General features: G+C 46.2%; 1 protein-coding gene and 1 pseudogene across 4 annotated transcripts in view; one reads left to right on the forward strand and one right to left on the reverse strand.

Moving 5' to 3' along the window:
* Positions 1-3,036: 3,036 nt before the first annotated feature.
* Positions 3,037-10,862, reverse strand: LOC109696906 (uncharacterized protein C3orf38-like; annotated as a pseudogene).
* The window catches only part of Rnf185 (ring finger protein 185), a 34,539-nt gene continuing 9,780 nt past the window's right edge, over positions 3,202-27,960 (forward strand). For 2 of the 4 annotated variants that reach the window (XM_074061047.1, XM_074061049.1), the window contains exons 1-4: positions 3,202-3,341; positions 22,385-22,607; positions 25,085-25,103; positions 27,805-27,917. In XM_074061047.1, coding sequence (XP_073917148.1) covers positions 22,432-22,607; positions 25,085-25,103; positions 27,805-27,917 — 308 coding nt within the window. In that variant the 5' untranslated portion in view covers positions 3,202-3,341; positions 22,385-22,431. Of the gene's footprint in view, positions 3,342-3,902; positions 4,925-22,384; positions 22,608-25,084; positions 25,104-27,804; positions 27,918-27,960 lie in introns of those variants that run through there. The other 2 variants (XM_074061048.1, XM_020180198.2) reach the window with 2 other exon arrangements.

Consider the following 27,960-nt stretch of genomic DNA (forward strand, 5'->3'; position numbering starts at 1 on the left):
AGCTGGGATTACAGGTGTAAACTACCACACCTGGCCTACTTTTATTTTTAAAAATTATTATTGCTGGTGGCTCAGGTGGTAGAGCATCTTCAAACCCCAGCACAGCCAAAAAAAAAAATCTTGTAAAATTAATTATTCATTTTGGTGATATTGGGGTTTGAATTCAGGGCCTCCTGCTTGCTAGGCAGGCACTTTGTCACCTGAGCTGTGCCTTTTTGCTTTAGTTATTTTTCAAATAGGGTCTGGCACTTTTGCGTGGGACTGGCCTGGGACCAAGATCTTCTTACCTCTGCCTCCCTTGAGGCTAGAATTTCAGCCAGGCAGTACCACCATGTCCAGTTTGTTATTTGAGATCAGGTCTCCCTAACTTTTTGCCTAGGCTGGCCTTAAACTCTATCTTTTCATCTTTGCCTCCCAAGTGGCTGGGATTACAGCGGTGAGCCACCATGCCCAGCTCTAGTCTCCTTTAAACTGGAGCAGTTCCTTACTTTTTCACGATCCTGAAAGTCATTTTGAGCAGTGTCTTTCAATTTGGGTTGATGTAATGCTTCCTCATGAGATTTGGGCCGTGCATTCTGTGTGTGTGTGTGGTGCAGGGGATGGAACCTGGGTCTTCAGGACTGCTAGGCAAGTGTTCTACACCTGATCGACACCCCTAATCTCAACAGATGAGATGCGTGTGTCTTTCTCAGTGTATTTTATTAGGAGGCACTTGACTATTACCAGTGAAGCTAACTTTGATCACTTTGAAGGAGGGAAGAAGACGGAAGGAGGGAGGGAAGAAAGGAGGGAGGGAGGGATGACTCACATGGAAGATCTGAGTGCTAAGTAGCAACGCAATCCCAGCTTGGGCAAGTATGTGAGGGGTCCACGTGCAACTGAAGGGGCTGCAACCCCCCAATGAGTCCCAGCTGAGAGGAAGATCTCCTGGCTCAACAGATGGCTGGAGGAGAAAATAAACAACTGCAGAGTGAAGCAGGAACTGGCGGCCATGAGAATGGAGCAGGACGCTGTTGTTCAGATGCTGGGACAGGCAGGTCCTCTCTTACAAGGAGGACTTCATATCAGAAAGGTTAGATTGGGAATTGGCTCAAAGTGAGATATAAGAACTGGAGGAAGGCCAGGTGCAGTGGTTCATGCCTGTAATACCAGCAACTTGGGAGGTTGAGATCTGGATGATTGTGGTTTGAGGCCAGCCTGGGCAAATAGTTCATGGGATCTCCAAAATAACCAGAGGAAAATGGACTGAATGGAGGTGTGGCTTGAGAAGTAAAGTGCTTGCTTTGCAAGCACAAAGCCCTAAGTTCAAATCCCGGTCTCCCCATCCATCCCCTGCAAAAAAAAAAAAAAGAATTGGAGGAAAAGTTTGCCTCCTTGCTGTACCAGATGTCCCAGAGACAGGAGTCCTAAAAGGCAGATCCTGCTGGATTCATTCTAACAGCAAAACTACCAAGTACATGAGGGAGTACATTAGATTTGGGGTGCCCAGTGGCTGGAGGCCTGGGCCTCGGTCCTATATCAGCGCCATTATTGCCAACAGGTCCCAGAAGCTGGAACCCCTGCACAGCGTGACACCTTTGGCAGGGTGAGTGCTCTCAGACTCTGTCCCCAACTCAGTTGGGGACACTCTAATAGTTCACTTTGGTCATGGATCAGACTGGGTCATTGGGAACCACCTGTGGCACTGGCTGCAGAGATGAGGTCAGGAGCATTTGGGGGAGGGGCAGGCTTGGCTCTCATATGGGGTTTGGTCCCCCAAGCTGTCAAGCCTTAGCTTTAAGCCATTTGGTGCAGGAATACTTAAAAGGCTAGTGTGCCAGCACCTCACCCCCTACCTGCTTGCCAGAGGGGAGTAGCTTCTCATGGGACCCCAGGATGGAAGACCCATCCTGTTCTAAGGGGTGAGGTGTCCTGACCCTCACCCCACCCTGTGCGGCAACCCCACCTGCACAACACACCAGGGGTCCTCTGGCCAGGGCAGAACCACAAGTCTGCACTGAACCTAACATTTGTCATGTATCCAGAAATTAAAACACATTTCTTTTCTTTTCTTTTCTTTTGCAGCACTGGAGTTTGAACTCAGAGCCTCACCCGTGCTAGGCAGGGGACTTTACCACTTGAGCCCCTCCACCAGCCCTTTTTTGTCATGAGTATTTTTGAGGTAGGGTCTTGAGAACTATTTGCCTGGGGCTGGCTTTGAACCTCTATCCTCCTGATCTCTGCCTCTTGAGTTGCTAGGATTACAGGCGTGAGTCACCAGTGCTGGGAAAAACGTATTTATTTCTATCCACCTATTTGTATAATAAATGTACTCCCTACCAGGAGGGAAAACTCGTCAGATCACTATTTTATCCAATTAGTTACACTCGCTATGCATTTTAATGTTTCAATCACAAATTTGGCCAGGGGATCTTTCTGTCACCATACACATTCCCGTTATTTTTGTTTTGTTTTGTTTTGTGATACTGGGGATTGAACCCTCTACCATTAGAACCACGCCCCCAGTTCTCTTGTTTTCATTTATTTATTTTGGTGGGACTGGGGTTGGAACTCAGGACTTCACACTTGGCAAAGCAGGCGCTCTACTGCTTGAGCCACACCTCCAGTCCATTGTGCAGTGGTTATTTTGGAGATGGGTCTCTGGTGAACTATTTGCCTGGGGGGCCTCGAACCATGATCCTCCTAATCTCAGCCTCCCAAATAGTTAGGATTACAGGCTTGAGCCACTGGGTGAGCACCTGGCTTTTATTTATTTATTTATTTTTTAAATTAAAGGGGTTTTTTGATTATTGTTGTATTGGGAGTACATCGTGACATTTACAAAAATTCTTACACTGTATCATAGCTGAATTCACCCCCTCCATCATTCTCCTTTATCCTCCCCCCCCATTCCTGGAATAGTTTCAACAGGTCTCAGTTTTAATCTGTTTTTTGGAACAGGATCTCGCTAACTTTGGTCGGGGTTGACCTGAACTCTGGATCCTAGTGCCTCCCGAGTGCCAAGCACCAAGCTTATCTGGTTCTTCCAGAACCAGCTCAGGGAGCGCAGATGCCCTCGCTCTTTGAAAAGCTATCTAAGGCCCCTGTGTTACTCCGCTTCCTGTCCGCATGCGGAACCTTTGAGCCACATGCCTGACCCGGAAAACAGTGCTGCGGACCACCCATTTCCGGTTGCGAGCGGAAGTCCCTCCGAAGGGGGCGGCTCCGCGTCAGGTGATCAGCGTCCGCGTAGGAGGAGGAGTCGGAGTTACAGTTCACAGAGGAGGCGGCCAGACTGACTGCCGGACCGACAGACCAGCTAGGCGGGGGCGGCCTCGGCGGCCTTGGCTGCGCGGAGGGAGGTATGTGAGGGGCTGGAGCGGCGACAGGAGTCGTGGAGGCCAGGGGACGGGGGCGGGAGACCCGGTTCCGCCTTCCGGGGGCTCATGGGCTAAGACACCTGAGTCCGGGGTACACAGACTTACAAGCCCGGCCCTGCTCGAGTCCCAGAACAAAGGTCAGGCTGGCATTATGGTCTGCCGGCCCATGAATATAGATTGGGGAAACTGAGGCCTTGAGAAAGGGCAGGGGCTCCCGTGAGCTTCCTTTCTTTGCCCCGTATGGGATCGCGTCTGTCACGGGTACAGGGACGGGGGGCGGACACCTTCGGGGTGAAAGCAGAGGACCTGGGTTTGAGACTTCGCCACCGACAGCCAGTTACGCCTTCGAGCCCAGATCCCTTTCCTCCAGACCCCTTTCCCTGAATGCGGCTCTCAACACCATCTGCTTCGAAATCCCCTGGACTCAAAGCGGACTTGTTCGTTTGTTTACCGGGGTTTGAACTCAGGACTTCACGCTTGCAAAGCACGCACTCTGCCTCTTGAGCCACACCTCTAGTCCATTTTGCTCTGGTTTTTTTCCAGATGGGAGTCCTGGGGCTGACCTCGAGCCTCGAGCCTCCCAATTTCAGCCTCCCAAAAAGTAGCTAGGATTACAGGTGTGAGCCACCAGTCAACAACTTGTCTAGAATCCGGGTTTGGAACCTAGGAAAGCTTGTTGTGAACGTTCGCTGGAGGTGGGGTCCTATCCCTACTGATGTTTGAAGCCTGCTGACTTTAAGGGCTCCCCTGCTGTGGAAACGACGCAGCCTTTCTTGGCTTTGAGGCAGCTGGAGCCAGTTCAGGAAGTTTGGAAGAACTGGGTTGTTTAACCTCAGAAAGAACACTGGAAGGGGGAAAAAAAAACCCCAAAAAACTGTCTTTAAAAACTGAAAAAAAAAATGTTAAGGCGAAGAGGACTGCCACTTCATCTTGGGGACTAAAAGGGGCAGAACTAGGACTAACAGATGGGTTCTACAAGATGAGAAGATTTTACTTAATTAGTTAATGAATGACTCTTCAGAGGTAACCAGTGCAAGTGTTCCTTAGAGCTCCTTCCCAATCTCAAAGGCTCTGATTCTGAGTAGTTATTTTGACTTTTTCTGGTGCTAACTCTGCCCTCAGAGTAAATGTGACATTTCTTTGTCCTGCTTTCTTTTCTTGACACCTCCACCATCCCCCTAGCCTACATCTCCAGTAAGGAAGGCTAGCACACCTGCTCTTATGTAATCTCTGCCCGGGTGTCCTGTGTGCCATCCTTTTTTCCAAGGACTTTGGCATGACCTAACATCTGGTAGAGGTGTCTGAAATGTTTGTTTTATGAATAACTAAACAGGGTGCCATCCAATTGGTTGTTAGTTTGTTTTCTAAGAATAACTTGGAAATGCCTCTGAAGACTCTGTGTGTCAGAAGAAATCAGTGAACTCTTCGGATCACAGAATGGAGGCTCTTTGAAGTTGTGCAGGCCAGCAGTCACCTCCCTGGGACATAAATCCCTCTTTAATCCTTTCTGGAGCAGGCTGTGTGTGGAGATGAGGGGATTTTTGCTTATGCTTTCCATCCAGCAGGTAAGACCAGTCCTCTCATGAACTTGACTTACCAGCTTATCTTCACTACATTATTCACAGATGATGCTTCTAGTATACCTTTAGTTCTCTAATCAAGCATCAAATTTCCTTATGTCGTGCTTTATGAAACTTCAAGTCAATCACTTTTCAACACAAGTTATTAGAATGCTTGTGGTGTCTTGAGGAGCACAGATTCCTTACTATGGACAAGTTTAGCTGACACTCCCCTCCCCACCGTGAACAAAAGGTTAAGGTTTAGCCAGAACTTCCTGCCTGTGTCTTTCTGTCTTTTTTTTTTTTTTTTCAGTACTGGGACTTGAACTCAGGGCCTACACCTTGAGCCACTCCACCTGCTTTTTTTTTGTGATGGGTTTTTCGAGACAGGGACTCACAAACTATTTGCCCGGGCTGGCTTTGAACCTCAGTCCTCATGATCTTTGCCTCCTGAGTAGCTGGGATTACAGGTATGAGCCACTGGTGCCCAGCTGCCTGTGTTTTTCTACTTGTTTGTGTTTCTCAAGATTTAAAATAAATTGTGAAATGCATATTCAGATATGTGAGTGCTGTATAAGAATTCTTTTAATTTGCTGGAGTTTTTTAAAAAAACTTCTCAATCTGGAAGTTTCCTTTTAAAGAAATGCCTGAATTGGTGCTGTAGTAAAGTGCTGTTCAGGCCACTGGGCTGAAGAGATCCCTGTGAAAGAAGGGTTCGATGGTGAAAGTAAGTTTAGAAAAAGCTCCACGCCATTATCCTTGCTTAGTGGCTCAGTCTGTAGTACCTCGTTAAAGGCTTAGCCAGCCTGGTCTGTGTAGCGAGAGCCTGTCTCAAGACAAGTGAAGGAAAAATCTATACTAATAATATTTCATTTTACGTGGCAGTCATAGGAAATTGAATGTCAGTGTCTGTTTCAGCCACACCCCTTTATTTACATATTGTCTTTGTCTGTCTTAATGCTCCAACAGTGCAGTTGAGTAGTTACCACAAAGACAAATGTCTGTGGACAGAAGTCCATGTCTCAATATTTACTTTGTGATCCTAATTTTAAATTTAAAAAAACTTGCAAAAATATACACAAACTTTCTGTGTCCTCTTCACCTAACCCCTCCTAATGTTAGCACTTTACATAACTACATTAAAAGTATCTAAACAAAAAATGTAACATTGTGGGGGTAGGCATGATGACGTACACCTGTAATCTCAACTACTCTGAAGGCAAGATCAGGAGGATCGCAGCTGGAGACCAACTCAGTCAAAAAGTTAGTGAGACCCCACTTCACTGAATAAGCTGAATGTGGTGGTGCTCATCTGTAATCCCAACTATAAGGGAAGCATAGGTAGGAGGTTGTGATCCAAAGCCTGCTCTAGGTAAGAACACAAGACCCTATCTGAAAAATAACTGAAGCTAAAAAGGACTGGGGGCGAGGCTCAAGTGACAGAGTACTTGCCTTGCAAGCATGAAGTCCTAAGTTCACACTCCAGGACACCAAAACCAAAATTAGCATTCATAGAACACTACCGACTAATCTATATAATTTAGTCAACTTTTGCCATTTGTCCCAATCACATTTAGTTATCAAGTCTCTTTAGTCTCTTCCAATCTGGGTTAGTTCCTTAGTCTTTTGGGGGGTGGGGTGACTATGGGAGGGTTTCCATATGTTGCCCAGGCTGGCCTTGAACTCATGATCCTCCCACTTTGGCCTCGTGAGTGGCTGGGATCACAGGTGTGCTCCACCAGGGCTACCAACTGTAAACTTTTGAACAGTGCTGGTCAGTTATTTTGTAGAATGTTTCTCCAGCTTTTCTGAAATATAATTCACATAGCACAGAGTTCATTATCTTAAAATGAGCAATGCACTGGCTTTGGTATACTCACAAGGTTGTACAGCACTGTATGATTCCAGAATGTTCTTGTTACCCCAAAAGAAACTCTGCACGTGACAGCAGTCACTCTTTCTTCTCGCTTTCCTTCTGCCAATCACTAACCTTGTTGTCTCTTGATTTTATTGTGGACATCTTTCATCAAGCAGGTTTTCAAGGTTCAGTATTTCTTTCCTCCTCCTTTTCTCAATAATGCTCCCTTGTAGGGATATACATCCCTGTTTATCCATCAGTTTATTCCTTAGCTGAATGACACGGAGGCTGTTTTCACCTTTTTTCGATGCTGGGGTTTGAACTCAGGCCTTGGCTGGCTAAGCGGGTACTCTGCCTCTTGAGCCATTCCACCAGCCTGACACAAATTTGGTATGCTGTACTTGTGTAAACAGATCCTCAGTCCTCTTATGTGTACTTAGCCATGCAGTCTCTCGGCCATATGGTAGCACTGTGCTTAAGTTCTTGAGGAAATGCCAAACCCTTTTCCATAATGGCTGTGCCCTTGCATCCCTCTCACAATATAGGCAGGTCTCAATTCCTCTACATCCTCACCAACACTTGTTATTGACAGTTTAAAAAGAAATTGTTGTCAAGTAATCCCAGCACTGGGGAGGCTGAGGCAGGAGGATCAAGAGTTTAAGGTAACAAAACCCTATTTCAAAAAAAAAAAAAGTCATATTCCTCCTCGTGAGTGTGAGGTACCGCCTCATTGTGGTTTTGATTTTCAGTTACATCTTACTGGGAGAAATACCTATTTAGTTCCTTTTGTAATTGAGTGGTTTCTCCTCGTGTACGGTTTTTTGAGGGGTGCGGTACTGGGATTTGAACTCTGGGCGTCATACTTGTTAGGCAGGTGCTTTACCACTTGAGCCAAGCCTCCAGCCCTTCGTGTACAATTTTGAGCATAAATAGAGAGTTTGCAGATCCCCTGGAGGCCCTGGAAGTAAAGTGACTCACAGTGAGCTGACAGAGTGAGGCTGGATGTAGTAGGATTTGGACAAACAGAAGCCCAGCGACTGCTGACGGTGCAGAGCATGGCACAGGCACAGCCACTGCTGACCACGCAGAGCTGGGGAACCGTGGTCAAGGGGAAGGGGGCCTGCAGATGCCCACAAACTATAGCAGCATAGAGGAGTGTGCAGGCTGTGTGGGACACTCGGCCTAGTCTTAGGCAGCTGCTCCTGGCTGCAGACCTGTCAGTGCCCCCAGGCTTTTTTCTTCTTATTTATTTATATGTATTTTTTGGCAGTACAGAAGCTTGAACTCAGGGCTTCGTGCTTGCTATACAGGTGCTCTTAACACTTAAGCTAGGCCTCCAGCCCAGCTTTTTTTTTTGTTCCACCCCTCAGCCTTTTTTCTTTCTAGTCTATGCCCCCGCCCCTTGCTGGGGATTGAACTCAGGACCCTGTGCATGCTAGGCAAGTGCTCTACCACTTACTAAGCCACCAGGCTTTTTCTGACCCCACAGCATTTGACTGTAACCACACTGTCTTAGACATGTACTTTAAAACAAAATCACTCCTCAGTCATTTAAATTGTGAAAGTAACGTGTGCTCGCTTTAGATATTTTGGAAAAAACTTTAGGAAATCCTCCTCTCTCCTCCCCAAATTGTCCCTCTTTACATTATTCTGAGAAAGCCTTTGTCACAGTTGCTGTATTTCCTCCCCATCTCTTGCCACTAGGTGCATGGTGAACAGTTAGGTTACTCACTGTGTGCAGTGGTATATCTAACTTTTCTTATTAACAGTTTTAATTTTTTATTTAATTTTTTGGGGGATACTGGGGTTCAAACTCAGGGCCTTGCCTTTGCTAGCTCCCAGTACTTTTAGTTATTTTTCAGCTAGGGTCTTACACTTTGTGCCCAGGCTTTCCTTCGACTGAGATCCTTGTACCTACAACCTCCCTGCTGGGATTACAGGTATGCGCCACCATGCCCAGCTTGTTCTTTGAGATTGGGTTTTGCTAACATTTTTGCTCTCGTTGGCCCTGGACCCCAGTCTTCTTGTCTCTGCCTTCCAAGTAGCTGGGATTACAGTTGTAGCTGTGCATACAGCACTATTAACTGCTACTACTTTTTTTGAGATGGCTTTCCACTACGTTGCCCAAGCTGGTCTCTCAACTTTTGGGCTCAATTGATCCTCCTGCCTCAGTCTTCCAAGAAGCTAGGGCTACAGGCATGTGCCACCACCACTGCCAGGCAGCCTATTAATGTTTTAACGTTCACGTCTCCATGTTCTTGCAGCTTCTTCAGCAAACATTACTTCTAATGTCTGCATGGTTTCCTGTGTCCTTAACGTTTGCTTATTCAGTCCATCATGGTGCCAGTAAGCCTCACTGTGCAACACCACTCAGCATGTCCTCGGTGGGATGAAAATGCTGTACTGATGTTTTTAAATAAGGAGAACAGATTTAAAAGAAAAAAAAACTTGATTGTAAGATAGACACAAAATTTACCATTTTCCTTATTCTTTTTTTTTTTTTTTTACAGCATCTAAACTGTGACATTTGATGCACTGCTATAAGCTTTAAGAACATTTGCTGTACTCGGGTAGAAATAGGCGTGTATTCACATAATATATCAGTTTGTAGTCCAGAAAGGTATTTCAACTAAAATATGTCAATTGTCACATCTGTAATCACTTAGAAATTACCGTTGTGCTCGGAAGTTTCTGTAAAGCAATTTTCGGCTGACTTACGTGCTCAATGCTTTACAGTGTTAGACAAACTCAGTTCTCTTTTTTTCAGCAATGTCTCATTTCCACTGCATGAAATCTGGTCTCCAGTCCCACTATCTGCTGCCTGCCTTACATTAAATCTTACTTCACTGTTGCCACACAAAGTAATGACATTATAAAAGGCCTCCAGATCACTCTGCTCAAATGTAACAGCTGGTTTCCTTGATGCTCCAGGAGCAAGGAAACTTTCCCTAACAATTCTTAGGTTAATAAATTTGATTTTCCAAGTATTCTCCACAAAAGGACAGAGAATAAGTCCCAAAATTAGTTCAAAAATGCCCACACAACTGTTTCCTCTGTGGACAGTCCCTGCAACTCCAACCATAACTAATGGGAATCCAGGTTGGGGCTGAGAAAAAGAAATTCCTCTTTCACCAGTGATAGCAAATGAAGGCTCACAATTTCTGCTCCCATGGTAGTCTATCACATTCTGTTCTGAGGTGTTATGAAAAAAACCTAAGCTTGACATCATGCCAGAAGTGTTGTGGCCCCCATTCATCTTGAGGTGGTCCCAGAAAAGGATTCTGAGAATTAAGTTCAAAGAGCCAGTGACAGAATTCTTCTTTTAGATGATGAAAATCAACTTTGTCAGCTTTTTTATCTTCTTTTGCCTGCTGTTGAAAGAGTTGGATGTCTTCTGTCTTTGTAACTGGCTCTGGTGTTCCCTTCAGTTTCAGTTGAGACTGCTTTTTCCAGTAATCTTTTGCATGCTGAATAATGCTATGTTTTTCGGTAGCTGGAGGCAGAATGACTGTCTGTGTTGCCGAGTACTTAAATAGGACTTCTCGATGGACTTTTTTAAAACGCTTCAGAAGTTCTGCGCTTTGACTGTACTCTAACATTTTGCATGAATAGCACCTTGGTGGTCCGCAGGCTGTACTAGGCGGTTGATGACGGTGTCACATAGGGCCATGATCTCGTTGTTGTCCAGTAGGCTGAGCAGGTTACGACAGCCTTTCTTCTCTGCCCCCGGGAAGCAGGGGAGAGGACGACGCCAGTAATGTCGCCTAAAGGCCCCCGGGGCTGGCACCTTGGCCCATTTTCCTCATTTTGAAGTGTGTAATTCATTAATGTTCTTTCAACTACATTATCTCTATTTCCACAGTGTTTTCATCCCCCAAATAGAACTCTGCCCAAGCTCCTGCTAACCTTCGATCCACCGTCTGTGTGAATTTGCCTCGTGTAGAAATGTCCTACTAGAAAATGTCACCCAGTACATGGCCTTTCACAGGACACTGAGGAGTTCCCCAGCTTTGCTGCGTTAAGATGCACGTAGAATCTACATCTTAGCCATTTTGTTTACGGTTCACTGCTGTTGAGCACACTCATAGTTTTGTGGAAGCCTCACCATCCCTCTCCAGAACTCTCTTTGTGTTGCCGCACTGAAACTCACTAAGCAGTAACTCTGCGTTCCTCCTGCCCCAGCCACTGGTAACCACCTGCTACTTTCTGTCCCCAGTTGGTTTGTTTATTTTTTATTTTTTGTGGTACTGGGAGGTGAACTCAGGGCCTTCACCTTGAGCCACTCCACCAGCCTTATTTTTGTGAAGGGTTTTTCAAGATAGGAGCTTGTGCCCAGGCTGGCTTCAAACTGTGATCCTTCTGATCTCTGCCCCCTGAGTAGCTCGGATTACAGGCGTGAGCACTGGTGCCTGACTCTGTCTCCAGTTTTGACCTCTAGGACTGCTTCTGAGGTTGATTCCTTTGATTCCTTTGGTGGACTCTATAGCATGTGCTCCCAGTTACTGCTCAGAAGCACCTTGAAGTGTAGGCTGGTGAGGTTTATAAAGATGTACACCTCTGAATATGAGAGTGGGTCCCAGACAAAGCCCAGGAAAGCCTCTGGGTTCTTTTAATGCTGTCATTTCTGCTGAGGCACATCATAATGTAAGATTGGTTTTGTCCCTCCTCTCCCCCACCCCTGTGGGAATTTGAACTCAGGGCCTCACAAGTGTTCCACCATCTGAGTCACACACTCCTCCCATTCCCCACCAAGCAGTACATTTAGTCAGTTATTTTCCTTTCAGTACTGGGGTTTGAACTCAAGGGCCTTGCACTTGCTAGGCAGAGGCTCTTCCACTTGAACTATGCTCTTAGCCCTTGCTTGTGTTTTAAAATAACAGGTGAATTCAGACTTGACCATAGTCTGGTTTGTTTGTTTGACAAACTGCACTGGTGGCAAACACCTTTAGTGACTTAGAGATGACTTAGGACTCAAGTTTGATTTGTAAAAGTCAGTAGTATAGATTATTCAAAATGGTATCACTTTGGTTTTATTCTTTTAACCACACTTGGTCCTCTTCAACACAGCTTACTGAAAAGAGAAGTGAGGTCATTACTTTGTAAAGTATTTATTGGCTATTATTAGACCTGTAAAAAGTTCTCTCCTTAATTGGCTAATTCTCATCAACCTTACTCATTTTCTTTTCATGTTCTACCTTCAGAGTATTTTAGAGGTCTTTAGCTCAACCTCAGGTAAAATATGAATTACTGGGATTTTATTGACGCTGAACTAATGAGGTTCCACTGCCTTTATAAAAACAAAAGCAAAGCCCTCATTGTGCAAACTTTTCTCCTAATAAAAGGAGGTCAGGCCCAAGTATGCCTGTTTCCAAGGTGAGAGACACTGGCTTAGTCAGCGGCAAAGCTGAGCCTCAGACTCAGTCCTCTGACTCCAAATTGCTTCTTTCACTGTGTTGCACACTTCATAATCGACAGAACTGAAGAGCTTTTCTCTAATACAGTGTTTCTTCCATCTGTGTTAGTTTGAGTTAAAATTGCCAAATTCCTATCATTCATTCTTACACATTTATCTAACATCCGATCCTGGATGGTAATGTATGGACACGGGAGTATCTTACTGAAGTGGGCAGTAAATAGTTTAGTGTGTGAGTAGTGCTGTCTCTAATAGACATGGTTTGGGAAGTCAGTTTGGGAAGATCCGAAGTGTTTGCTGGTTGCAGATCCTTGATTCTCCCCTGCCATTTGTTTAAGAGTTTGGGGCAGGACTTGGGGTTACTCTGTCATAGGATGCTTACCTGGCGTTTTGAGACCCTAGTTTCAAACCTCAGCACCACCCACTCCACCCCCTCAAAAATTGGGGGGCAGCAATTATTTAAAAAAAAATGGTACTGACTCAGTTATGTAACATTTCTAGGTCTGCAAACCATAACTGATACTGACTTTGCACAGCATTTGGCTGTACTGATACGTGTGGAGCTGTGTGGTTCTAATTGCTCCCGGGTGCTGAGCCCTGATCTGAGTAAGGCACCTGGAAGCTGGGACAGGGCAGAGGAAACAGGGACAGAGCCCATCCCTGAGGGCTGGAGGTTGGGACGCTTTGGCTCTGACTGGCCTGTGACCTCGCTCCTCTGAGCCTTCATTGAGCATTCCAGAAGGGCTAAAGTTCCAGTACTGTTTGCCTCAGCCAGGCCATAAGGATGAAGTGACCTCATTAATACAAAGGCTGAGCAGGTTTAGCTGGTGTTATCAATAGTGATAAGAAATAAAACAAATGTTCCTGATTTGAACACTTTAGGGGAAAATCTGACTAGCCTGGATCAAGCTGTGTCTAGGTCTAGGTTTCCTCTCACCTAAGAGCTTCAAGGAGGGGCGTTTCTTCAGAAAGGAAGGCTGTGACTCACTCCTTCAGCAGAGCAGTTACCACTTACCAGCCAAGTGCTGGACTCTGGGGAGGGAGCGCACCTGACCGGGAAGGGGACTGACGCTTCTCGGACTCCTCCCTGTGTGCCAGGCACTCTGCTCGTGCCTCCCACTTGTCCCCCTTTGCTCTTTAATTTTTCCATCTGGGTAGTGAAGAAGGTAACAGCACCGTTTTTCACAGACAAGTGAAACAAGGGCTGGAGAGAAAAGAACTGGTCTGAAGTCACAAAACAAGTAGCAGAAGTGAGGTTTGAACTGACAGCCATCAGACTCCTGTGTGCCATACTAGTCTTTAAAGGCAAAAGTCTATAAAAAGTTAAGGAGCATTTTAAGACAGTGATAGAAGGGATGACAAAAGGCAGCCTCTTGGATTACCTTTAAAAAGTTTGTGCCAGCAAAATATAAATCCCATTTCACTTTGGTTTTTTGAGACACTCTTGCCGTGTAACCCAGACTGGGCTCAAACTCATCCTCCAGCCTCCCAAGTGCTGGGATTAACAGGCATGAGCCACCATGCCCAGTAAAAAACAGGGTGTTTTTTTGTTTGTTGTTCGTTTTTCTTTTTTCTTTGTGGTACTGGGGACTGATCCAAGGGTTTCACTTGCGTGCTGGGCAAGTGCTCTATCGCTGAGCACCATCCTCAGCCCAGCCTTTTAAAAAAAACCTGGTAATCTTAAAAAAAAAAACAGAAGCTTAGCTGGGGATATAGCAGTGGTAGAACACTTGCTTAGCGTGTACAAGGCCCTGGGCGAGAAGCCCAGCCACTGGAAAAAAGTGACCAATTCAGTGCTTTTCATTACAGCATGGTAGTGCACCCTTAAATCTTAGTGCTTGGGAAACTGAGGTAGGAGGATCATGAGTTCCAGGCCAGCCTGGGCTATATAGTGAGTTCTAGGCCAGTTTGGGCACATAGTGAGACCCTGTCCCAAAAAAAAAAAAAAAATTGGGGCTGGCAGAGCGGCTCAGTTAGTAAGAGCACCTACCTAGCAAGTGTGAGGCCCTGAGTTTGAACTCCAGTGCCGTCAAAAAAAAGAAAACATGCATGGCTTGTCAGGGACATGGAGAGACAAGCTCTCCCATGCATTTCTCATGGGGACACAGACAGCACATCCTTTCTGGAGGGTGTTTGCTTTTACCCAAATCCCAGCTACTCAGGAGGCAGAGATCAGGAACAAAGTTCGAAGCCAACCAGGGCAAATGGTTTATAGGACCCTGTCTCAAAAAAGCCCAGCACCAAACAACAGGGCTGGCAGAGTGGCTTAAGTGGTAGAGCACCTGCCTAGCACGTGTGAGGCCCTGAGTTCAAACCCCAGTACTACACACACAAAAAGATAATGAAATAGAGGGGATTCAGCTTCGTGGTAATTCCTTTCCCGCATGAGGTTCTGCGTAGGATCCCCAGCACCATAAAAACGTTCTTTAAGGATAATGCAGTCATGTAACGCTACGTAGTGTTACCTGTCGTACAGATGTACTGGTTCCTTAGCCAGAGAATGGGAGCTGGATGGGGGAGAAAGACTTAAACTCCAGGAGCCTTGGGCGGGTTGGGTGGGGGCCTGGATTGGACGCCCCTGTTGGGAGTGGAAGCCAGGGAGGCCAGGGCTGAGGAGCTCTGGGAGTCTAAGGACTTCTTCGTGCCTCAGTCACAGCTCTTGCTGCCTTCTTCCCCGTGTGTGCGCTGGGCTCCAGCTGCACTGTACTTGGCACTGTGACTGTTCACTTGTTCCCCGTACCTCCTGGCCTTACGTGTGCACAGCTCTGTCGGTGCCAGTACCCTGGGCTGCCTTGTTGGTTCACTTGTCCGTGTCTCCCTTTAAACGGAAACCTCTATCCTGAATGCCTGCTAAATGATAGGATTTTCTTTTTAACAAATTTTTAAATGTAAAAGGTTGGGGAGGTTGAGTAGATAGGGAGATTTCTTGGTACCAGAGGAAAGGACCGTGCAGCCCTCCAAGAAAAGAGGCCAGTCTTCTCTTTGTCCAAGATTTGAAGGCTGGTGTCTGAGGGCTAGCCTAGGGACCTACGCACCATTTAGACTCTCGCACTTTAGAGCTGGTTTCTGTGTATTCCACATTCTAGTCAACCTACTCATTTCTTTCTCCCCAACCTTCTTGGAATGTGGGGCTCATCTCTGCCTCCTTGTGCTCTGGCAGCAGTCTAGAGCAGCACAGACAGCTCAGGCATGCCAGGTTCCTGGCAGAAGCTTCCATATGGACAGGTACGTCCCCACAGGCACAACCCGAATTTGTAATCTTTAGAATGAAGATTAATATTTCTGGGTGCCTCTGCTTACCTGGGTGCAGGAATTCTTTTATTTATTTTTGGTGGGACTGGGGTTTGAACTCAGGGCTTCACACTTGCAAAGCAGGTGCTCTACTCCTTGAGCCACACCTCCAGTCCATTTTGCTCTGGAGATGGGGGTCTCTTGAACTGTTTGCCTGGACTGACCTCCTGATCTCAGCCTCCCAAGTGCTAGGATTACAGGCATGAGCCACTGGCACCCAGCCAGGAATTCTTTTTAAAAGGGGCAAAGAATTCCTAAATTCCTACAGTTCTCTAGAACTTAAGAACTGAACAAAGAATGCTACAAAGAGATTTCCTCTTGAGGTCAAGTTCTTTGGTGGTTCCTGCAGGGATAGTCAACTCTTTGTTATCTGGCTTGCTCAGTTCCCAAGAAGCAGACCAAAGGTAATTGGAGTGAGGATGCTGGCTCAGTCACCTTTAGGCTCTGCACTAACAGATAATTAAGTATTGTAAATCTGCCTTAGTCTCAGTACCACAGGTGTCACCTGGAAGTCTCAAATTGAGGAATGTTATTCAAAACTAGGTGTGTACTTTTTTAAAAAATTATTGTTGTACTGGGAGTACATTGTGACATTTACAAAAGTGCTTACTCCCTCTGTCATTCTTCTTTATCCCCTCTCCCCTCTGAGTACTTGTTTCTTAAGTGATCATTAGTGTCCCAAATGGGTCACATACTGATTGGTCTGAGATCTCTGCAGACTTGTCCCCCACCCCAATTTATCTGCCTTCTCTGTGTAGCTGAGAGTTGTGCATTCTGAAGGACAGGCCCTGAGGTTTACTGTCCCTCTTAAAGACCGTGTCGTCCTGCCACTGCTCTCTGCCTTTGGTAGCATTCTCCCCATTCTAGAGTTGTGTTTCTTAAACTGCATTCATCAGAGAAAGAGACAGACAGAGAGAAGCTGGGTACTGGTGGCTCATACCTGTAATTCTGGCTACTTGGGAGGCTGAGATCAGGAGGACTGCGGTTCAGTGCCAGCCCGGGGAAATATTTTGAGACCCCATCTGCAAAATAACCAGAGCAAAATGGACTGGAGGTGTGGCTCAAACAGTGCAATGCCTGGTTTGCAAGTGGGAGGCCCTGAGTTCAAACCCCAGACCCACCAAAAAAGAGAGATTTTAGGCCTGATCTGGCTCCTATTTCCATCAGTGAGGGCAGTCTGGGAGCCAGATATCTTGGGGTGAAGTACTTTTTTTTTTTTTTTTTTTTTTTTTTTTAGAAAAACCAGGTAATTTGGATGGAGCCCCTGTTAAGAATTTTTTACAGTTACCCATGTGGTTTCTTCAGCTCCTGCGCTAGGCCCCAGAGTTCAGCGTGGTCGCGTTCTTCTTTGTGAACCTCCCCTCGGTAGAAGCAGGGGTGAATGGGGTTCCCACTGCAGAACTGAGTGAGTGAGGAGTTTGTTCCGAACTCCCTTTAAAGAGCACAAAAGTTGCAGTGCTGCACAAAATTTGAGGGAAACCACAAGCTAGGCATTTTAGTGAGCTGTGTGTTAAAAGGGTAGCATATGAGAGTGTGAAAAGTGCTGACGTTGCGTTGGGAAGTCCCGGTTTGGCACTGTGTTGTGACCTGCCTTGGGCAGCTCCTCTGACCTCTCTGGCCTGATGTCCTCATCTGTAAACTTGTTGAGGATCAGAAGCAGAGGTAGATGTGAATGTGCTTTGAAAAGTAGAACGTGGTTCAGGCTAAGAGTGGGGATGGCCAGGCACAGTAGAGCATTCCTGGAGGCTGAGGCTGAGCTAGGAGGGGCACTCGAACCCAGAGACTGGATGCCAGCTGGGCGATATAGCGAGACCCTTTCTCAAAAAGGATAGGTACAGTGACAGGGACCCAGACACAATGAGGTTGCTCGGTGGTGGTGGTGGTGATGGTGGTGGGAGTAGCGGCAGCTCCTCTCAGGCCCCCAGGGGAGACTGGTCATCTCTGTTCTGCCACCCTGGTGTATTGAGGTTCTTGTGCATGGGATCAGGGAGGAGGTAAGGAGAGGAGGTTCCAGGGATGGGTGTGACTCTGGAACTCAGAATACATTGCAGAGAGGTTTGTGAGCAGCTGGCTTGGCAATTGACCAAAACCAGTCATGGATGCCTGCACCCACTCAGCTGATGTTTGAGTGCCTAGTAAAATGAGACCAGGGAAGGGAGCAGTCTAAAGTTGGGACTTACAAGCCTGTCCCAATATCTGGCCTGCTGCAAGCATGCCACGCCTTGCTGACCCAAGCTGATCTCTTGTCTCCTGACCATTCCCACCTCTACCTGTCTTCATCCTCGTTTTTCTCTTATGCGGTGTGTAAGAATATAGGCCGTGCAGAGTCTTGTTGGTCCAGGTATCGTGAGCCATGGTAAATGCAGTGTACATGTATCTCCTCAGCAACAGCAACTCCTGTGGCATGCCCTGTGGGTCACTGCTGCCTCATAGGGCCACCTCAGTAGCTCAGTGAGTAGGAGGCATAATATCCTCACTTTTCAGGGGAGAAAAGAAATTCAAGTCATAACCCTCAGTAAGGGAGTCAGGACTTGAACTCAGAGCTTTTCAAGATTGGGGAAAACTGGAACATTGGGGGACCTTTTCTTAAATGTACTATTACTCTTTTGTCTGAGTTCAAAAGTAATGTATGTGGAGCTGGGCAACGGCGACTCACACCTGCAAACCTAGCTACTCAGGAGGCAGAGATCAGGAGGATCGAGATTCAAAGCCAGCCAGGGCAAAGAGTTTACAAGACCCTATCTTGAAAAAACTCATCACAAGAAAGGGCTGGTGGAGTGGCTTAAAGTGTGGGCCCTGAGTTCAAACCTCAGTATCGCCAAAAAATAAGTAATATATGTGAAAATGTTAGTTTTAAGCAAGGGACCAGTGGTTCACACCTGTAATCCTAGCTACTTCAGAGGCTGAGTTCGGGAGGGTCATGGTTTGAAGCCATCCTGAGCAAATAGTTTGTGAGATCCTATCTCCAAAATAACCAGAGTAACATGGACTGGATACGTGGCTCGAACAGCAGAACACCTGCTTTGCAAAGGTGAAGCCCCAAGTTCAAACCCCAGTCCCACAAAAAAAAAAAATCAGTTTTATCAACTTGGAGGACTTAGAACATGTAAGTTATTACTAAAAATCCCTACCAATATAGAACTAAAACCACTGTTAGCATATTGTAAGATATTTTCTAATATTATATTTGTTATTGTAACACACGTAATATACGTATATTTTACAGATTTCTTTTTAAAAAGTTATTATAAAAGTAAGAACTTGCTTGTTATAAAGCATTAAAGCAAGATAAGAATATAGAAATTCCAAGTTTCCGGTCCTCATAATATCAGAAATAACTGTTGATAGCTTAGTGTCTTCTCGATATTTTGTTTGTGCATGTGCATATATCTACATATACTCATTTATGTACTTTGGTTTTTTTTACCCAAACAAGTTCAAGTTCATAAACATGATTTACTGCAGCCTGACCTCTTAAAAAAGTACCTGTTACTATGAAAATGTTGAAATACACACCAGAATGGACTTGTACACAATCCCTACTCATTAGCCAGCTCCAATAACCAACTTCCTTGTTCTTGTGTTTTTTTCTTTTCTCTGCACTTTGAGTTTTCCCCTGGAATATTTTAAAGCGAGTCCCAAAGATCTACCCTTTTCATCTCTCAGTACATATGTCTGGCAGATGAGATTTTTAAGAAAGTCACATAATACCACAATCATACCCAACAAAATTAATAATTCTGCCAAAGGCGGGGAAAGTGAGGAGCTTAAATTCCAGGCCCTTAAAACAGAATAGGAAGGCCATTGTTAATTCTATCTCAGACACTTCCCCAGTTGAATCTTTGAACTAGGCTGGACCCACCCACTCCCAGATGGAAGTTGACCTTTGGAACATTGTTAACCTCTGCTGACATTCTCTACAAAGGACCCCTTTCCACATACTGCCCAGTCCCTTTCTTACAAGTCAGCTTATCTGCTGCCAGAGCCACTCACTTCTCAACTACGAAGAGATGTGAGATCTACCTCCCCTCACCGTTTAAAGCTGCAAAGACAGCTGCCTAGTTGTAAAACCTTCCGGCACAGTTTCTTTGTTGCGGTACAGGAGTTTGAACTCAGGGCCTCCACCTTGAGCCACTCCACCAGCCTTTTTTGTGATGGTTGTCTTGACATAGGGTTGCAAACTGTTTGCCCAGACTGGCTTCAAACCATGGTCCTCCTGATCTCTGCCTCCTGAGTAGCTAAGATTACAGGTGTGAGCCACCATATCAAGTAATACACAAGTCCAGTTTTTGTCATTCATTTCACAAATATTCTTTTACAGTGGATTTATTTGTGTCAGCTTCCAGTAAGATCTACATTGAGCCCTACCCGCACTATTTAATTTTTTGAGAACTTGAGTTATCTGTCCTGTAGAAAGTATCACATTCAGGATTTGGCTGATTGCGTTCTCTGGAGCTGTTTAATACATGCATCCTCTATGTTGTCTGTAAACAGTTATGGTCACCATTTTGGGTTTTGTTTTGGCATTATTGGGGTTGGAACTCAGGGCCTCAAGCTTGCTAGGCTCTTCCATTTGAGCCATGCCTTCAGCCCTTTTTTTGCGTTAGTTATTTTTCAGGTAGGGTCCTGAGTTTTTACCTAGGGCTGGCCTCAGACTGTGATTCTCCTATCTAGCTGAGATTACAGTAATTTGTTTTTGTGGTTTGATTAAAAATTTTATGTTTTAGGGAGCTGGTGGAGTGGCTCAAGTGATAGAGCGCCTGCTTAGCAAGTAGAAAGTGCTGAGTTCAAACCCCAGAACCGCAAAAAAAGTCCTATTTTAGAAGGGTATCATCGCGTGTACCTATAATCCCAGCAGTCAGGAGATGGGGGCAGTCGGATAATGAGTTCGAGGCCAGCCTGGATTATATAGTGAGACCCTGACTGAAACAAACAACAAAAACCAAAACAATATATGCTTTAAGGCAAGCGTGCTTGGTTGGTGTTGAGTACCTCCTATTGCATCATATCAGGAGACTTGTTAGGATTGACTGGTGAGCCTGGCCTTACGGTAGTCTTCTCTCTGATTATGTAGTTTTTTTGTGGGTTTTTATGTTTTGTATTTTAAGACAGGTTCTCACTATGTATCCCAGTTTAACCTCAAACTCAAGATCCTCCTGCTTCAGCCTCTGGAGTGCTAGAATTACAGGCCTGCACACCCATGCTGGCTTATTCTTAATTTTAAAAGATAAAAAATGTTTAACAAGGAAGCACTGAGGTTGAGGGGAGAACTCAGTGGTAGAGTGCTTGCCTAGCATGCACAAGGCCCTGGCAAAGAAAGAAAAAGAACACACAGAGATCAGGTGCCTAGGGTTCTTGAACTGGCATGACTAGAAAAGCAGGCTGTGTTCTCAGATGAAGAGGGATGTGGATGAAAAGGCGGGAGCTCGGGCAGGGAGAAGGCCTTGGAACTGAGGCACTGTCGGCAGCAGCTGCCCTTCTGGGACATCACGTAAAATGATGTAACTAAGTGAAAAAGTGGTAGAGAGCCAGCCTCCTGTTCCTGCTCAACTCACTAAGCTGTTGCCGTAGTGAGAGACACTCAGGAGCCCCACACGTTGAGTTTACCCCATGAAGACGCAGTGGAGGGCTTCTTGGTCTGAGGAACCTGCAGGTTTTGGATCCAGTCCTCATCTTCTCATACTTTTGAAGCTGAGATCAGGTGTTCTAGTGGTGAGTCCTAGACTTGTGGAGGGCCACCTGCTTTGGAGGCGGTAGGTGAGATGACCTGGAGCTGGAAAGAAGGGGGCACCTAAGAAACCACGTAGCCCAGTGCCTCATTTTACAGATAAGGAAAGTGTGGTCAGGAGAGAAGTGGGCGCCTCCTAGCAAGCTGGAAGCTGGGCTGAGGCCAGCCTCCAAGCCTCCAGTTCTATGACATTTCCTACCTAGAATTTCTGAGGTGTGAGAGTAGACAGATTGGGCTTCTGATGGATATTTAGCATGTACCCAGAATTTCTGGGTGTCCCTTGGTGATGGTGTCCCTTGTTCTGCTCCTGGCTGGGCTCTGACTTGGAAGTGGTAGTCAACACTGGCATTTGGTGTCTAGCTTGGTCTGTGGTGGTTCAGTGGTTTGCATACAAATGGAGGGTCACAAGTCCAGATCTCAGCTTTGTGTTAGAGCTAGCCAAGGTAACTCAGGCTGCAGTTTCCTGAAGGGATGGGACCACATACGGCGGGAGCATGCCACATGACTTCAGGTGGCCCAAGGATCAACAACTTGTCCTTTGTTGTGTTTGTATCTATTTTGCACTTAGAGTAGGTAGCACAGTGACTCTCCGTTTCCAGCAGTGACATGAAGTTCTCCTTAAATGCACTCAGGCTAAAGTGCTGATACACTTAGACAAAAGAGGGTAGGTGGTCCTCCCGCATGGCAGGAGGAGGAAAGCGAAGGCGGAAGGCATCATCTGCTCCTCCTAGCTTCCTAATGTGCCATAGTTACGCGGTTTCTGTGTGCATTCCAGCACTACCAGCCACAGCCTTGAGCACGTTCCTTTCTGGCCGACGCAGAGGCCATCTGTCGGGGCAGCCTGGAAGTTCGCGTTAAGCGAGCTTGCGTTTACCACCTGCATTGGGCATTGCAGGAGAAAACAAAGACAAGTGAGACAGCTCCTATTGAGAACCTTGTAGAGGCTGCTCTGTGTATTCATAGGGAATATTCTGGGCCACGTTCATGACAAGTTCATGGGTACCAGCCCAGAGCTGTTGTCCTGCAGCCCTCTGGGAAGTCTGCTCAGGGATTCAGTAGTGATCTGCTTCTGCAGCTGAGAGAAGATGGGATGTTAGCATGGAAGCTGGTTTGGGGGACCCAAGGGCGGGGGTTGCGAGCTACAGAAATGGCAATTGAGGGCTTTCTGCCTTTCAGGGTTTTCCAAGGAGAATCTTCACTCAAAGCTTTGCTGACAGCCAAGGATGGCCAGCAAGGGGCCCTCGGCCTCTGCGTCCCCTGAGAACTCCAGTGCAGGGGGGCCCAGCGGGAGCAGCAATGGCACTGGTGAGAGTGGAGGACAGGACAGCACCTTTGAGTGCAACATATGCCTGGATACAGCCAAGGACGCCGTCATCAGCCTGTGTGGCCACCTCTTCTGGTCAGTACCCCTGCTGCCATCCCAGAGGACAACTGTCAAGGTTGGAAAGCCCATGGTCCTGGGCAGCTTTGGAGGAGAGGGCGTCTTGTCCTCTTTGGGTCCTGTTACACTCAGGCCCGAGGAGTAGGAGACCTCAGTTTCCATACCAGCTCTGCTGTTGATGATCTGGGTGACCTTGGGCAAGTCCCATCTCCAACCTGGGCTTCTCCCCATTATCTCCTCACTTAGCGATCGTTCACTGCCTGCCCCTTGCTGAACCTAGCGGCAGTAGAGTATAGAGGTTATAAGCAAGGTCTGTGGTGCCAGAGTGACTGCCACCTTCCAACTGATGACCTTGGACAAAGTGCTTACACACTCTCTCTGCCTCATTTTACAGGTTGTCTGTGAGTATTAAATGACCCAAAATATACAAAAGGCTTAGAAGAACACTGTGGGTTAGCTGTGATCATAATTGTCACTGTAGTTTACTTATATGTGTGTATATCAAAATGAAGTGGCACCCTCCATGGTTACAGAAGTTCCCTGCTGGTTCTGAGAACCTGGGTGAATGTTGAGTTTTGTGGGTTTTTTTCTATTGAGATTTTGAGCTGAACCTCAGAGGGTGAGGGGAAACTGAAAACAGAGGAAAGAATGGCAGGAAGGGTGAAGGGTGTGTCACCCCAAGATAGGCAATTTTGAAAGACAGACATGTACGCTGTTCGCCTCATCTGAGTCCCTGAGGCTACTGCACACCTTTCATAGCACCCTGGTGGGGACTGGGCTTGTCAGGAGAGAGGATGGTTGTAGAGGGTTGGGCTGTATTGTTAAACCTAGATTTAACTAACAGGACATAGCCTAGAGCTAATGTACATTTTTTTGAGCAGGAAGATATGAAGAGAGGGTCATTTAAGCAATATTTAGGGAAATTTAAGTTGGCAACAGTGTAAAAGATAAATTTATGGGTGAATTAATAGAATGGGGCAGAGATTTTTATTCTCGAGACTCTTCTTTTTTTTTTTTTTTTTTTTTTTTGATGGTGCTGGGGTTTGAACTCAGGATCTTGTGCTTGCTAGGCAGGCACTCTACCTCTTAACCATGCCTCCAGCTTGAGACTCTTGTTCTAATGGTGGTTATATAAAGAAATTGTGATCAGCCTTCCCCTGGAGAATTCTTCAGGGCATCATAAAATCAGGTCTTGAAATGAGTGCCAGAATTAAGAATTAAGAGGCAAGGTGCCGTTGGAAAGAACAGAGACTCAAAAATGAAGCAGGGCTTCCAGACTGGGCGATACATGTTTGGGAAAATCTGTGAAGTGGAAAGAATTGTGCCCCCTGGTAGGTTAATGTGACCATTCCGTGACATTAAGAGAGGAAAAGCTGTCAGCTGCAGTCTGGCAATAGGAGGTTAGTAAATAGGAGGAATCCCCATCATTGTCATTCATCCACCTGCACTTCTCCCCCACTGCCTTTGAGGGAAGCTGCCAGTGGAGGTCTGCCATGACTTGGGGTGCCCTCTGCAGAGGTTAGAGTGGGATCACTCAGATGCGAGGCATCTGTTACATCCGGGAAGGCTGGGTCTGGTTTGGGAAACAAGCTTGCTAAGAAATTAAGAAAGGAGCCATCCTCACCCAGGGTTTACCTAGATAGAGGAAACCATGATGTGTAGGGGACAGACACTCCTTCTGCATTGTCCCCTGGACGTGGTAGGAGTGCAGTGGATATTCGTTGGAAAATCGGAAAGGAATACTTTTTCCTTTAATTCTGTACATGTCATTTTTTGCACGCTGTGCTGGCTGTTGAAAGGGCAGTAAACTGGAAATCCAGAGACTTAGTTTTTAGTCCTGGTCAAGTTGGTGCATGTTTCTGACCTGGGTTTCGTCCTTTGAAAAATGAGACACTGGACAGCAGCTCTCCAGGCCCAAGGCAACCCTTTCTGCCACGTAGCCTTCTGCCCTCCCCATTACTTCAAGATGTTTTATTGTAGGCTGAACTGTAAGCCACTTTGTGCCAGGATTGCTCTCAAGACTGAGGATAGCCTGAAGGCTTTGTTAAACTAGATCCTGTGTGAGCCCAAGGAGACTGTGAACCCTCTGACACTGGGCATAAAATTGTGTATGTGATGCTTGCGTGTGTGTGTCTGAGTGTGTGCACTGCACAAGGTTCCCATGAGTTTTCTTGCAGAGAGTACTTAGCTCTTGTTGGATTCCTTCAGAGTCTATGACTTCTCGGAGGCTAACTTGTAGGTGGTGGGGGTGGTCTGGGCCCTGGGGGTCTGCACGTATAGAGGGATCCTGGGGTGGAGACTTAGGGCTTACCTTCTTCCCATGATTTTAGCCTACTCTCTTCATTTTTCTGATGCCAGTAATCCCTACAGAACCTCAGTAGGGAGGTTCTCCCATTCTGACAACTCATCAAGGGTTTCTGCTAATGAAAGCATTTTTCTCCCTTTTCCCCTTTCTCCTTCTCCTCAATGACTGGTTGCCCTGGGGACTCTGGCAGTTGGCCGTGTTTACATCAGGTAAGACGCATCCCATTTACTCTGTCTTTCATCAGCTGTGGTTGCACAGGGTGGCCCTTGTCTCAGGAGACTGCTGTCACACGCTGCACTCTCCCCCTTCTGGGCTCATTTGCTGGCTTACCCCCAACGCTTTTTACACACCTGTCCACTGACAGGCACTTACTGTGATCAGGGGACATTGTGACACCTGAGATGGTACTATGTCACTGCTGGCTTTGCCCAGCCACTGCCTCTCTGGGTCTCAAGTCCTCCTTTGTAAATTGGGTTGATTTGATAATGTGTTACCTCCTTTTTTTTTTTTTCTTTTAAAGATTCTAAAATAAAAAGTATTTTTTCTCCATCTGTAATCCTAGCTACTTGGGAGGCTGAGATTGGGAAGATCGTGGTTCCAGGCCAGTTCAGGCAAATAGTTCACAAGGCCCCATCTCCAAAATAAGCAGAGCAAAATGGACTGGAGGAGTGGCTCAAGTGGTAGAGTGCCTGCTTTGCTAGCATGAAGCCCTGAGTTCAAACCCCAGTCCCACCAAAAAAAAAAAAAAAAAAAAAGAATTATTTGTCATATCAACAGTCCCCCCCCTTCCCTGAAAGAGCTTGAAAATGTTAAGAAGGGGTAACTTTTGGTATTAATAGAGAGCTTCTTTGAGAGAGGAAAATCTGTTTTCCAAGCATTAGGTTATCATGAAAACCAATTAGTAGTCGCCCAAGATCCACACACCTGCTTGGGCCTTACATTCGCATCTGGGTGTGGCTGTCACTGGCAGCTGAGTAGCCATTGTGGTGGAGCACCACACTTCAGGTGGCTGGCCACTCAGAGGTGGTTAGGAATGTATGGGAGGTAAGTTCCAGACGGCCAGAGCTCAGAGTCTGGGTGGGAGGAGGAGGAATGGGTGGAGATGAGATTCTAGCTCCGTGGAACCTGGTGGCACGTATCCGCTGTGTGTTTGGGAGGAACACAGGTTTGGAGCCACTGACAGATAAAGAAAGTGGATAAGTAAGGTCTGGAGGTGGGGCTCAAGTGGTGGAGCCTGCCTAGTGAGCGTGAGGCCCTGAGTTCAAACCTCAGTGCTGCCCGAAAAAAAAAAAAAAGGTAAAGCAGGGTATAAAGTCATTAAATGCTGCTTCCTCTGTATCCCTGAGCCTTAGATTGGCATTCATATAATAAACCACCTATCTTTGGATGCAATTTATGTTCTAAATAAATGTTGAGAGTCTGTTAGTGGTAGAGTTACACTTAAGCACATGCAAGGCCCTGGGTTTCATCCCTAGCGGGCAAAATATGCAAGTGAAATTATCTAATGTCTACAAAGACATTATAGGTTTATAATTACGGGCGTTTTGTCTTTTATTTCTAAGAAATTTAAGTACTTTGTTTTTTGTTTTTTGGTTTTTTTGGTGATACTGTTGTTTGAACTCAGGGTTTTACTCTTGCTAGAAAGGCGCTTTACTGCTTGAGCCACGCCTCCAGCCCTTTTTGCGCAGGTTATTTTGCCCAGATGGTGTGTTCTGTCACCCCTCCATTTTATGCTTCCTGCCATCATTGGGATGCTACCCATGCCCACCTTCTTTTTTGCTGGGGCCAGCCTGAAACTGCAGTCCTCCCGATTGCAGCCTCCTTTGTAGCTTGAGATGACAGGCATGTGCCACTGTGCCCAGCTATTGGTGGAGATGGGGGTTTCACTAACTTTTTGCCTGGACTGGGCTGGAACCATGACCCTCCTGGTCTCAGCCTCCCAAATAGGTAGGATTATAGGCATGAGCCACTGGGCCAGGATTTTTTTTTTTTTCCAGTACTGGGGATTGAATTCAGGGCCTAGAGCTTGCTAGGCAGGTGCTCTACCACTTCAGCCACACCATCAGCTCTACACAAAATATTTTTAATGTAACCAACAAAAAGAGCCTGCAGAACCCCAAGCAAGATTCTGGTGTTTTTGATATTGAAAAAAATAGTTGAATACAACAATCTCTGAGAGTTCATTAAAAAATAAATAAATAAAGAGCTGGCCTCCGGGTGGCCTATAATCCTAGCTACTCAGGAGGCAGAGATAAGGAGGATCTTGGTTCTAAGCCAACCCTGACAAATAGTTCTTGAGACCCTATCTCAAAAAAATCCATCACAAAAAAGGGTTGGTGAAGGTGTAGGCTCTGAGTTCAAACCCCAGTAATGCAAAAATAAATATAAATAAATAAATAAATTTTGACAGTGAGCAAAATCTTTTCCTTTAACATAGTAAATCACCTTATAGTAAATCAACTTATGTTCAGGTGCTGATATTTGTTGAGGAAATGCCATTAAAAATGAGAAAAATCACAGAAAGGAAATATGACTTACATAAGGATAATACAAATGATCCTTGGGGAAGATGGAGGTTTAAGGTTTGTTATACCCACACCAGCAGCCTGACCTGAGACTTGACAGCCCCAGGGTTGCAGCTCCTTCCTGCTGTATTGCTAGCAGCCCCTAGAGAGCAACAAAGCATGAAGAAGCCTGTTTAATTATGTGGTACTTAAAGGCAATTTTTATTTCGCTTCTAGTAAATATTTATCGAGTACTAGGAGCAGGAATCAAGTTAGGCTCTGCAAGGTGGTCCCTGCTTGTGCTGGTATTTGCCACTTTGAGGCCTCTGGCAGGTATTCTGCTGCCTCTAATGAGGGTTCTGTGGTGGGCCTTGGGCCAGTAATGCATTTTGCTCTCTGTTTGCAGTGGTTGGAGACACGACCTAATAGACAGGTGTGTCCAGTTTGCAAAGCCGGCATCAGTCGAGACAAGGTCATCCCGCTCTATGGCAGAGGCAGCACCGGGCAGCAGGACCCCAGGTAAGGGATTGGGGTGCATCACACACCTATTCTCCCCTTGCAG

The sequence above is a fragment of the Castor canadensis genome, chromosome 18 (genome assembly GCF_047511655.1).
Source record: "Castor canadensis chromosome 18, mCasCan1.hap1v2, whole genome shotgun sequence".
Classification (NCBI taxonomy): domain Eukaryota; kingdom Metazoa; phylum Chordata; class Mammalia; order Rodentia; family Castoridae; genus Castor; species Castor canadensis.